The following is a 12500-nucleotide window of genomic DNA, read 5'->3' on the forward strand; positions in this document are numbered from 1 at the left end:
GCCTCCTGTAGCACGCCGCCTGCCGCGCCCCACTGGCTCCTCCGACACAGTGGGCTCACCCAGGGCAACGCCGTGTGGGGGGATGCCTCACAGCTCACAGGTCGGGGGACGGTGTGTGTGTGTGTGTGTGTGTGTGTCTGACTGCATATCTGACTCTGTTACAGAGAGAGAGGGAGATACTATATACTAGTGTTTGCTGTTCTCGATGACATAGGGAGTGTGAGTGAGTGACAAGCAGAGAGAGGAGAAATAGAGAAAAGAGAAATAGAATGAAGTGCATTCGATGTGGATACTGCATGTAAGGGGTTGCTGGGAAACTCTCAAACATGAATCCAACATGTTTGTGAGAAGGTTGTTTACTGTTATTCATATTTTTGATTATTTTTTTCATATGCATTAACTATGTAATATGCCATAGCAATGCATATATTGGGTTCTTGAGTTGCGGTATTGTTCTCATTGGTGCGTTTCTTTCACAGGCAGTAAACATGAGGACGGAACGCAGAGTGACTCGGAGAACGGTCCGGGCCTTCGCTTCGGCAGCCGGAGGCAGGCCCTCGAGGAACGTCTGAGGGCGGTAGCAGCCGCGAGTGGGCGGGGTCCGTCCCCTGCCTCCTCCACCACCAGCCGCACGTCCTTCATGGTCGAGTTGTACGACGAAGACAACCCACGCAAGCGCCGCTCCTACTCCTTCTCCCAGACTGCACCTCTGTTGGGGGGCGGGGCATCCACAGGGGAGGGCCTCTGTCCCACTCCACCCCCTGCACGCCCAAAGGTTGCTCCCATGGCGACGGAGGCGGGGAAAGGTAGCCCGTCACCCCTGACTTCGGCCCGGACCCTGCAGAAACAGAGGTCCGAGGAGCCCGGCGCGGCCCGGAGCTCCGTGGGCACGGGGAAGTCCGCTAGTCCCACGGAGGAGACCCACAAACAGGACGGAGACGACCAGAGCGACAAGGGCACCTACACCATCGAACTGGAGAACCGCAACCCGGAAGAGGAAGAGGCCAGACGCATGATTGACAAGGTGAGGCTCTGAAGGGACCGTAGCCACTGTTTGGGGGCCATTTTGAGTTGATGATGTTTTGAAAACATTTTAAGTACGTTTTCTGCGTACTTGTTTCCTTGGTTGATTGGCATGTATGATCAAAAAGGTGGAAAACTGAGGGTATGGATTAGCTGAAGGCATCTTAGGTGTTTGATTGGTGTTGTTTGGAGTGAGTTATCTTGTGGCTTTTACTGTGTTTTTTTGCGTTCCTGTGTCTGCTCAGTATGAGGAATGGTGATGATTGTTAATATTTTTTGGTTAATATTTAAAATGTTTTCCTGTCAACTGAAAATAGTTCTCTAGGCAGGCTTCTAGTCTGAAAAATAGAGGTGAAATGTGTGTTCGACTAAGCGATACACTCAACCTTTTAAACATTTGCTAGAAACAAATCCAGTACAGTATCACGTTCAAACAAATTGTGGGGGAACTGATTTGAAAGGCATTATTTAGATTGTAGCTAAATACACACGTACACATGAGCCTGAACAATGGATAGCGATAGTGGTTCAGGAGGTAGAGGAGTCGTTCAGCTATCAAAAGGTTGCTAGTTCGATCCCGACTCTTCCTCACCAAGTGTCCTTGAGCAAAACACTGAACGCCCTCCAACTGCTCCCGATGTGCAGGCTGGCCCCTTAGATAGTAGCCTCCTCCATCAGTGTGTGAATGGGTAGATGTATGACGCATTAATATGCTGTGAGTAGAAAAGCACTATAGAGATGCAGTCCATGACCTTGGCTTGGCTAGTGCCTTGCTCTACCAGTCTAGCCTCTATGTCAAGAGCTTTTAGCCCCCACTAGGGTTGTTCTGTGCTGTGGTAGGACACTGTGTGTCGTGTGTGTGTGTGTGTGTGTGTGTGTGTGTGTGTGTGTGTGTGTGCATGCATGCTCACATGTGTGTGTGTATGTGTGTGCATGCATGCTCACGTGTGTGTGTATGTGTGCGTGCATGCATGCTCACGTGTGTGTGTAACGGTACATGTTTCTAAGTGGACACACGTATACAGTAATGAAGAGGCCTAATTCAACTAAGCTTGACTTGATTTACTGCTTCTTGCTAGAGAAGTCGGCGCTACACACACAGATGTTTGTGTTGACACACATATAGGTAAACACACATGGTCATACACACACACACACACACACACACATACACACTCGTGCACATGTACACACACACATACACACGCTCACACGTGTATACACACACACACACCATTCCCTGAGTTTTCCCTCAGTATAGTAGCCTCTCCGTAGTTTACCCTTGCCCCCCCAACACACACACTCATGCCTGACGTTGATTTATTGACCAATCATACGGGGTTGGAGATGGCCTTCTATGTGTGAAGCAGCTCATAGCCCCAGGTCTACTAAATAAATGATGACTCCCATTCCACCTCAGCACTCTTTGTTTAAGGAGGGAGAAGGGGTTTTAGCTGCTTTAGCAAAACTGTACAGGTCATGTGTTATGAAACAGCTTATTGAATGGAGGAGGATGGATCCACTAAGGGTTCTGGGTGTAGATGTAGTAATAGATGATAGAGAATAACAGATTAAATAGAGAGTTGCCAAGGGCATCTTGCTTCAAGAGCCTAGAATCATAATACCCCTCTCCAAACACACACACACACACACACACACACACACACACACACACACACACACACACACACACACACACACACACACACACATACCTCCCCTGCATGTGATGTCTAACAACTACAGTTATTAGTATTGTGCAGAGGAGGCTGTGGAATGCTATCGTAACCAGACAGTTGCCTTGATTTGATTCCGCAGGCTAGATTAGCTGATGACATCAGAGGTGTCACTATGTGTGCTATGGAGGGAATGTCAGCACTACTGGGGCCTCTGCAGTATTTACTAAAACAAGTCTGCCTCACTCTCTCTTTCTCTTTCTCTCTCTCTCTCTCTCTCTCTCTATCTCTCTCTCTCTCTCTCTCTCTCTCTCTCTCTTCTCTCTCTCTCTCTCTCTCTCTCTCTCTCTCTCTACCTCTCTTTCTCCCTTTCTCTCTCTCTCTCTCTCTCTCTCTCTCTCTCTCTCTCTCTCTACCTCTCTTTCTCTCTCTCTCTCTCTCTCTCTCTCTCTCTCTCATGCTCCGACCTACAATCTGCCGGAGCAAAACCCTGTTGGGACCTGGGATAGCCCTTATTGAATGAGAGTTGTGTGATGGAGTTTTTGGCCTGCAGTTGTTGTGTCTGCTGTTGTTGCCCGGCTCGCTGCACTGGCCAGAGGGGGAGTGTGTGAGAGCCAGTGAAGCTAATGGGCTTTGCTGGAGTCCTCTCTGGCTCCACCACCACCATCCGCTCTCACTGGGTCCACTTACCCCCCAGGGACACTTAGAGGCTGAGAGCTTTTAATGTAGTCTCTCGCTCCCTCTCCCCCTCTCTCCCACGCTCTCCATCTCTCTCTCCCTTTCTCTCGCTCCCTCCCTCCCTCTCTCTTTCTCTCTCCCTCTTTCTCCCTCTCTCTGTCTTTTTCTCTCAATCTCTCTTTCCCTCTTACTCAATCTCTCCCTCTCTCTCTCTTTTTCTCTCAATCTCTCTTTCCCTCTTACTCGATCTCTCCCTCTCTCTCTCTCTCTACCCCTCTCTCTTTCTCTCTTTCCATCTCTCTTTCTCCCTCCCTCCCTCCCTGTCTCTCCATTTTTCTCTCTCTCTCTCTTTCTATCCCTCCTTCTCTCTCCAGTCTCTCTCTCTCTGTGTCTCTCTCTCTCTCCATGGGCAGTTGAAAGGCCAAAAGAGGACAGGTAATGCTGGGGCATGCGAGTACAGGAACAGTGTCGTATTGAGGTTACCTAGGTTACAGGTTTTAGTTTGTTACCAATCACAAAATGGGATTATTTAAACAATTTCTCAGTTGGGTGGGTATTTCAAGTGAACTGCTCAGCGACTACTTCACACTTCCTCTGCACATTAGCATGTTCTCTCTCTCTCTCTCTCTCTCTCTCTCTCTCTCTCTCTCTCTCTCTCTCTCTCTTTCCCTCCCTTCCCTCCATCTCCATGTTGCCATGGTTTTGAAGCAAATCTCTTTCTTGTATCACTTTGTTACTAGTGTCCTTTACTCAAATTCATTTGTTTTGTTCTCTGAAGTGCCTCAAGAGGAGCTTGTTCCCTAAAACGCCTCCTAATTGGGTTCCAAGACTGAGCTCTCTTCATCAGACTATTCTCTAGCGCAGCTCTCTTTGGGCTGCCACTTACCCCTGTTAGGGGCTATTCAGTGCTCGTCTGGGTGCTGGATGCTTAAAGGGACAGTCAGCCAGTCTAATTCACAATACCAATTCAGCTAAATTTCTTTTTAGATTTGAGGAAAAACCCACACTCATCCTTGTCCATTTTGGGCTCTGTAATAAAGATAATGAAGAAGCCTATGAAACAGTGAATGTAATTAAACACGATCATGTCAGCATCCAAAGAGATGTTGAGCTCACTGTACAACTGAACAGACATCTGGTTTAATTTTTTTCAAATGGCTATTTGCCCATCACTGTGTTGGGTTGAATCCCATCACCACTCACAAATGTTTAAGGCGTTATTCTGTTGTATTCATTTAATCCATTGATTAGTTTATATCGATTGTGTTTAATGCATTGATAAGTTTGCTTGTAAAGCGTGTAGTAGTTGTTGCTGTAGTAGAAGTTGTTGTTAGTTTGTTTATGTCATTGCCTAGTGGACTAAATCCCTGATATAGTTAGATGATGCTCAGGGTGTCTCTTGGTTAATTGTGTTGTTTATCATGTGTCTTTGCTGGTTGATAGTGTTGTTTATCATGTGTCTTTGCTGGTTGATAGTGTTGTTTAACATGTATCTTTGCTGGTTGATAGTGTTGTTGCTGGTTGATTGTGTTGTTTAACATGTGTCTTTGCTGGTTGATAGTGTTGTTTAACATGTGTCTTTGCTGGTTGATAGTGTTGTTTATCATGTGTCTTTGCTGGTTGATAGTGTTGTTTAACATGTATCTTTGCTGGTTGATAGTGTTGTTGCTGGTTGATTGTGTTGTTTAACATGTGTCTTTGCTGGTTGATAGTGTTGTTTAACATGTATCTTTGCTGGTTGATAGTGTTGTTGCTGGTTGATTGTGTTGTTTAACATGTGTCTTTGCTGGTTGATAGTGTTGTTTAACATGTGTCTTTGCTGATTGATTGTGTTGTTGCTAGTTGATTGCATTGTTTAACATGTGTCTTTGCTGCTTGATTGTGTTGTTTAACTTGTGTCTTTGCTGATTGATTGTGTTGTTGCTGGTTGATTGCTTGACCCTTAACATGCATCTTTCCCTGTTTGTCATGTTGCTCAGGTGTTTGGAGTGCAGGGTGGCCAGGATGGGAGCTGTGGCGATCAGCAGCAGGAAGAGGGGAAGCCCACGGAGAGCAAGAAGCCAAGCAGCAAAATCGCAGAGGTAAACATGACTCAGCATGCTGTCTATATGGACAAACACCACAGGGGAGCCGAGTCATCATGCACATTACACACTCCAGTTATGCGGTGCTGACTCATGATCTTAAAAAAGCTGAAGAAAAGAGTGAGAGAAAAAAGCAGTTTTGTGTTCAGCACCCTGGCTTCGGCTAGGAACCAGGGCATTCTCACAGGATCTCTGATTTTATTCAACACATTGACATGAATGGTGGGGTGATTTAAAATTAAAGATGACATCCTCTCAAACATCCGCTGGCATAACTGAAGTCCTTTGTGAAATAAGTCATGACTTTAGGTTTAAAATCAACAAACTGAACAATTCGAAAAGTCTAAAATGATCCCTAAAGTCACCTTAGGAATGGAAATTAAATAACACCATAGCCTGAAATCATGAAGAAAGTGCCATATTAAGACTGACAAGAGGGAAGTCAGCCAGCCTTCAGTTCAGCTAATGAGAAGCGTTTAGCTCATTTAGGGGCTGTGAAGTTGAATGGTAATTAGCTCATCACTTACATCCCCAGCAGACTGCCAGCTTTGGGACATGCCCTCCACTCTCTGCTCCTGGCGAGGGGCCAGATTATGAGCCCGTCTCCATCTCAGAGGGGGTTAGAGGGGCTTGCTGCTTTAGGAAGGAGGCTGCTGGTCAGGAATGCTAAAGGGTTTCCCAACCAGAGCCACATAAGCACCAGAAGGAACTTTTGAAAACACTGACAGTCTGTGAGAATGGGAATATGTGTGAGTGTCTGTATGTGTGTGTGCATTTGTGTCTGAGTTTCTGAATGTGTGGAGGTGTGTGTCTGTGTGTGCATTTTTGTGTTTGTGTTTTTGTGTGTCTGTGTGGGTTTTTGTGTATGTTTATAACATATGAGAGGGGTGTGTGAGTGTGTGTGTGTGTGTGTGTGTTTGTGTGTGTGTTGGTATGTTGGTATGTGTTTGTTTTAAAGAGGTTTGTAGGAGAGGCTAATCGAAGTCTCCTCACTCCCTCAGCCCTCTGACCACTTCCTTGTTATTCAGAGAGCGGACGGGCCACTCACAGACTGTGACCTAGTTAGGGAGGGAGGAATATGAGAAATAACACCCCCTCCTTCCCCTCCAGGCGCCCTACACACACTCACTCTCATTTACTTACTCCTTCAGACAGAGACATGCACATGTGCACACACATACTAGCAAATGCAGATAGTAAAGTAATTTGAACATAGTCACACATACTATACAAACAAGCATGCAAACACACACACACACACACACACACACACACACACACACACACACATACGTACACACACACACACACACACACACACACACACACAGCCCCTTGATAGGAAGTGGGGGAATCATTGCAGTGACTTTCAGGGTATGACTGTGGGTATGACTACATTATAAACACTGCTTACTTCCTTGAGGGCATGAACATAATTACATTTCCAATTTCCATTTTTATGAAAGGATGCCTAACAGTGTGCCCTGTGTTATATGAAAGAGGCTTTTGTGGGTTTAAAAAGCCATTTGTAAAACACACACCATTTCCAGCAGGGCTAAGCAGTGATCATTGCTCTATATTATTATATTATTTTTTCGTGTCAGCTTTAACCGGATGCAGGCTTAAATTCAGGCTTGCAGCTATAGACTCTCCAAAGACTCTATCAGATCTCCCAAGCTGCCAAACACCTTATATACCTTACATTGCCTGTGGCATGCCAAAGTATGATGAGATGGATGTGTGGATAATAGGGGGAGTGCGTTCAGACAGAGGTATGCATGAGAGATGTTTTCGAGGTGACCCAGCGTGAGTATGGAGGGGGGTGGGTCTGTGATGCCACACACCACCATCTCGTGGGCCTTATTCAATGAAACACTGACAAAGGAAGGTGCCCACTTGACAACCCCAGTGTAATGTTGTTGTTGTTGTTGTTGAAGTTTTGTTAAGAATTGGTATGATGGTAGTTTTGCACCCTGTTGTTATAATGCTTAGGCTTGGTTGTTGGGTATGATACTTGCATGTGACACCGAGAGGTTTGCAAGAGAGGTTCCCATCCAATAGTATGAGGAATTTAACATCTTTTCCTGTGTTTAACTAAATGAACTATCCGATTTAGTTACCTGTCTTAATTCAGTATCATTTGTGTTTGTTATTACTATTAAGATGCAAGGACTCAACGTCATGTATTTGGGACGTATGGAGTCTGTATCACACAGATCACTTTAATCTCTAGAATTCACCTACATGCATTAATGCAGTATATTTATCCCCCACGAGTCTATCAATTATTCACGTGGTGTCGGTCAGCCAGGGCTCAGACATGTCCCCCGGGTGGAGTATTTCAGAGAGCCGTCCTCATTAGAGTAGTAGCCTCATTTCCCATTCATAAAGTTGCATATGATATGAGCCCGGTGTAATCTGCCCTCTCTGTCTCCTTCCTCACGCAGGTTGTCCCTGACGACCAGGTGGCTGTTGGGAGTCCCCACTGGGTGTCACAATGGGCCAGCCTGACAGCCAATCACACGCGCACAGACCCTGAAGGTTCAGGAGCGGAGCCTTCCACCTTCGTCCATCAGGAGAGAGGTGGGTGTTCTCTGTCATCCTCACTTGGTGGTCGTGGTTACTGTTGTCATAGAGTCGAGGTATACAGAGAAACATAGAGTCAGCTTCCATTGCAACGTGGAGGTGGGGTTGTGATAGAGACATCTGGTTTCAAAGGAACTTTGACGACCCTTTGCAGGTGGCAGCAGCGTCTGTTCAGGTGTACAGTGAGCTCAACGAGCCAGACTTCTTCACAAAGCTAATGATCCATTCACAGCCTGCTCCGGCAGACTAATGAGCCGATGACCTTTCTGCAAAGTCATTGCAGTGGGCTCCTGTTAAATGAAGTCAGTGCACAGGGGTTGGGCTCTGTAAAATGGAGACATTGCAAGGATGACTTTAAGAGAAGGATGTGCATCATCACTTTGGCTTTACATTTCAGCTGTTCAGATTTTTCTAGGCTTTTAGGTAATAAATGGATGCTTTTATCCAGTGTTGCAATTAAGTACAAAATAGGCTATAAACTCATCACTAAATAGGTTGGTTATAGGCTACTATGCTGTAAGAGCACTGTCATACTTATTTTCACCAGTAGTTGGTTGTTTAGGGTTTTAGCTGTTTTTTTTTCGCCACCAACCCCAATCGCCTGCTCCTCCCCCCGCCCCACACTTTGGGACTCACTGCTTTAATCCGCAGTTTGTCATACTAGAGTTCTTGATGATTTCAATGTGTCACTGTGTAACCTTTATGGTACCTTTATTTTCAACTCAACTTCAACTTAAAAAGTCTTTATAGGTGAAAAACAGCCTTTTCACAACAGAAGAGCCTCAATCTGCATGTTGTGCGTATGTTGCAGTGTGAACCTCAATGACACCTTCACTCTTGTGTCCCTGCAGAGCCCAATGCATTCGACTCCAGCCTCTCCCAGAGAAGTGCCGGCTCCACCCCCTCCAGCCTTACGGAGCGCAAGAGGAGGACTCTGCCCCAGCTGCCCGCGGAGGAGAAGCCAAAGCTGGCTCCCTTAGGCCTTCGCTCCGAGATCGGGGAGAAGCAGGACACTGAGCCCCAGGAGAAGGAGAACCACAGCGAGCATAAGGGAGATGGGCAGAGCCTGCCCTCCGGCGAGGGCAAGATGGCTACCACCAATGGGGTGGCGCTGGAGGGGAAGGGCCCCGTGAAGCGCTCCACGGAGGAGGGGCGCAGGAGGAGGGGGCAGGAGGGGAGATGGAGCGGCAGCGAGAGCGGGGAAAAGTCCGGAAGGCCGCTGGTGCGGCAGGGCAGCTTCACCATCGAGCGTCCGAGCGGGAGCGTCAAGGCCGAGCTGATCCCGATCATCAGCCGGGGCGACGGGTCAAAGGCGCGCGAGCGCAGCGACTCCACGGGCTCCATGGATACGGCCACGCTGCTGAAGGACACGGAGGCCGTCATGGCCTTCCTGGAGGCTAAGCTCAGAGACGACGCCCGGCAGGAGAAGAAGCCGTCTGGCACCACCGTCTCCGTCGCCTCTTCCTCCTCCGTCTCCAAGAGCCACCACCGGCAGCAGCGTGCGGGCTCCATCTCACCGGAGTCGGACGTGGACACGGCGAGCACGGTGAGCCAGGCAGCGGGGGAGGGCGAGCGAAAGCCCGCGCCGGTGAAGAGACGCTCGCTCAGCAGCCTTCACCGCGAGAAGAGCAACGCCAGCGCATCCTCGGTGGCCACCACGCGAGCCACCGCCGCTTCCGCCCGCGACCGCCTGGAGCGCAAGGCCAAGACCCGCACCCCCTCCCAGGCCCTCTCCAGCACCACCACCCGCCATGGACGCCAGCCCTCGTTGGACCTCACCGACGACGACATGACCTCCTCGCACCCTCTCTCCACCATGTCCGACGTGCTCTCCTCCGACCAGGACACGTCCTCCATCCGCTCCTACGGACGGGGCGGCCATTTTGCCTCCACCGACGACCTTGTGTTCTCCAGAACCTCCTCCTCTGCCAAGATCTCCAGGTCCAATAAGGCCTTCCAGGGAAGCACCGGTAGTCTGGCAGGGAAGCAGAGCCAGCATGCCCAGCAGCAGCAGCAGGCTCTCCCCACGCCTCGGCCCACACGGGCCTCCCTGCTCCGGAGGGCCAGGCTAGGGGACACGTCAGACACGGACCTGGCCGACATGGACCGTGTGTCGGTGGCCTCGGAGGTGTCCACCACCAGCTCCACGTCCAGGCCGCCATCTGGCAGAAAGGCGCCGTCGAGGATCGACATGCTGGCACAGCCGAGACGCACGCGCCTGGGCTCCATGTCCGCGCGCAGCGACTCAGAAGCCACGGTGGGCGTGCGGAACACGGCAACACGGCTCTCCGCAGAGACAGCTCTCAGGCTGGGTCTGCGGCAGCCGATGCCAGGAGACGGCAAGCTGACGGCAAAGTCCAGAGCAAGCAGCATCTCGAAGCTGAACGAGGTCAAGGCTAAAGTCACACCGCCAACACACGGCTCCCCCTCAGGTGAGTGTACACACACACACACACACACACACACACACACACACACACACACACACACACACACACACACACACACACACACAGACACACGCACACGCACACACACACAGATACACACACAGACAGACAGCCACACACACACACACACACACACACATATACACCCTCACCCAGACATTTATACTCACATATTCATTCTTACAGCGATACACTAAACATACACTCTCAACCATTCATTCCTACGCCCATATACATTATCACAGCCACCACCTACACAGACCACAGAGGCTGTGTTTAGAGTCAAGTGCCACTATAGTTCCCGGCAAGCTTAAAATGAGTTCAGATTTTGTGTTACATTCATATCATGATGACAAAATTATAACTTAAGATATAAGTTATACATATAATCAGTTTTACAAGAATCACAAAGGACTCTTCTGCATGTCCAGCAGTCTGTATGTTTCACTGATACCATCCCTTCATGTGACAGTTTGTGTCAGTGTTATATGTTCCATGGTAAATGTCATGTGACAGTGTGTGTCAGTGTTACATCAATGTTGTATGTCATGTGTGTGAAGCTCCATGTTGTATGTCATGTGTGTGTAGCTCTCTGAGTTGTGTTTGTGTGTGTGTGTACGTGTTATGCGCTGTTCATAAGAACATTGCTCATTCCATACAGAGAGTCCAGAGCCTGATCCAGAAGCCTTCCTAACTGCAGAGGAAATGATGGGTACTGTACTAGCATCCAGGGGCCTGAGTGTGTGTGTGTGTGTGTGTGTGTGTTTGTGTGTTTTTATGTGTGTTTTGTGTGCTTCTACCCATGTGTAAGCAACACCTGAGTCAAATAGCTTTGCAAGGTGTTTGTACATCAAAGAATTTGGAGATTCAAAGACAAAGCTACTCTCACAGAGTAGCGTGCCAACAGGGTCTGTGGAATGGAGTTGCTACTAAACCCTCGGCCATCTCAGCCACAGCAACATTTTAACACCTCCAGTTCAACACTGTACATCAGTGTAAAGATTCCCGCTGTGAGTTATGTGTTGACATTTTGGCTCAGGTATTGCACACACACACCCTTCTCATCCTGTCCCCCTGTCCTCCATCTCAGCTCGAGCGGTGATGACCTGGCCAGGCCCTTCTACTCTATGTATGCTCATGAATTATATGGCAGTGGTCATTGTGTTCGGCCATCCAGCCGAGGCCATTTTGGGTTTGATCAAAACGTACCCAATGGCAGCATTAATGTAACATTAATGGGTTGGTGAACCTAGAGAGGCAAAATAGCAGAGTGTCCTGAGACGCTTGACAAGAAAGGACAGGCTCCATCTGCTGCGAGTGCTGGCCTGTCTGGTGGTTCAGTTCTCGCTGCACTGATGTCACTTTGTTTTGCACATTGTTTTGACTGGGTCCTTGTTTGGGGTCGCCAGTGCCATAAATATTCATAGGGTGAGAGAAGGACTTGAGCTTGGCACGGTCATCACTGCAATGGCACCAGCAGTGTCAGTGTGTGTGTGTGTGTGTGTGTGTGTGTGTGCGTGTGTGACATCATGGCTTTACCCTTTCCCAGAAGTGAACTACACTACTGACAGTCTTCTTGGGTGACGTGACACACACTATTTATTTGTTAATAGTAAAGCCTCCCAAGTTTACACATAAACATGTAAACTCAATTAACACTTGTCTATTTCTACTTATTATCAATTTAAAATAATCAAGAGTAGCTCACATCTTGAATGATCAGGTTGAAGTGAATGGACTTTGAGATGTGATAAATGATAACCTAACTAATCTGACTGGAACTAGATATGTTCTGAAGTTGTGTTATTGATCGATCGTTGTGCTATTGTAAGCTTCCTTGCCTCAATCCTGTTTTTCAGTTAACCTTGTCCTTGGGAACCCTAAACACCACCTGTGTTAGGTTTCTCCTTGCTCAAAGACATCTGTTTAAATCCATCAGATAATCTGAAAGACCAAAAGGTTGTCCGTCAAACATATTTTATCTTATCACGAGCAGGGAGACA

General features: G+C 48.1%; 1 protein-coding gene across 5 annotated transcripts in view; it reads left to right on the forward strand.

Moving 5' to 3' along the window:
* Nucleotides 1–12500, forward strand: part of cep170aa (centrosomal protein 170Aa) — a 63027-nt gene that overhangs the window by 39957 nt on the left and 10570 nt on the right. For 3 of the 5 annotated variants that reach the window (XM_080848445.1, XM_080848446.1, XM_080848449.1), the window contains 5 exons: nt 480–1024; nt 5357–5458; nt 7909–8044; nt 8899–10479; nt 11159–11209. In XM_080848445.1, coding sequence (XP_080704571.1) covers nt 480–1024; nt 5357–5458; nt 7909–8044; nt 8899–10479; nt 11159–11209 — 2415 coding nt within the window. The remainder of the gene's footprint in view (nt 1–479; nt 1025–5356; nt 5459–7908; nt 8045–8898; nt 10480–11158; nt 11210–12500) is intronic. The other 2 variants (XM_080848447.1, XM_080848448.1) reach the window with 1 other exon arrangement.

The sequence above is a fragment of the Sprattus sprattus genome (assembly GCF_963457725.1).
Source record: "Sprattus sprattus genome assembly, chromosome: 12".
In the NCBI taxonomy this organism is placed as follows: Eukaryota; Metazoa; Chordata; class Actinopteri; order Clupeiformes; family Clupeidae; genus Sprattus; species Sprattus sprattus.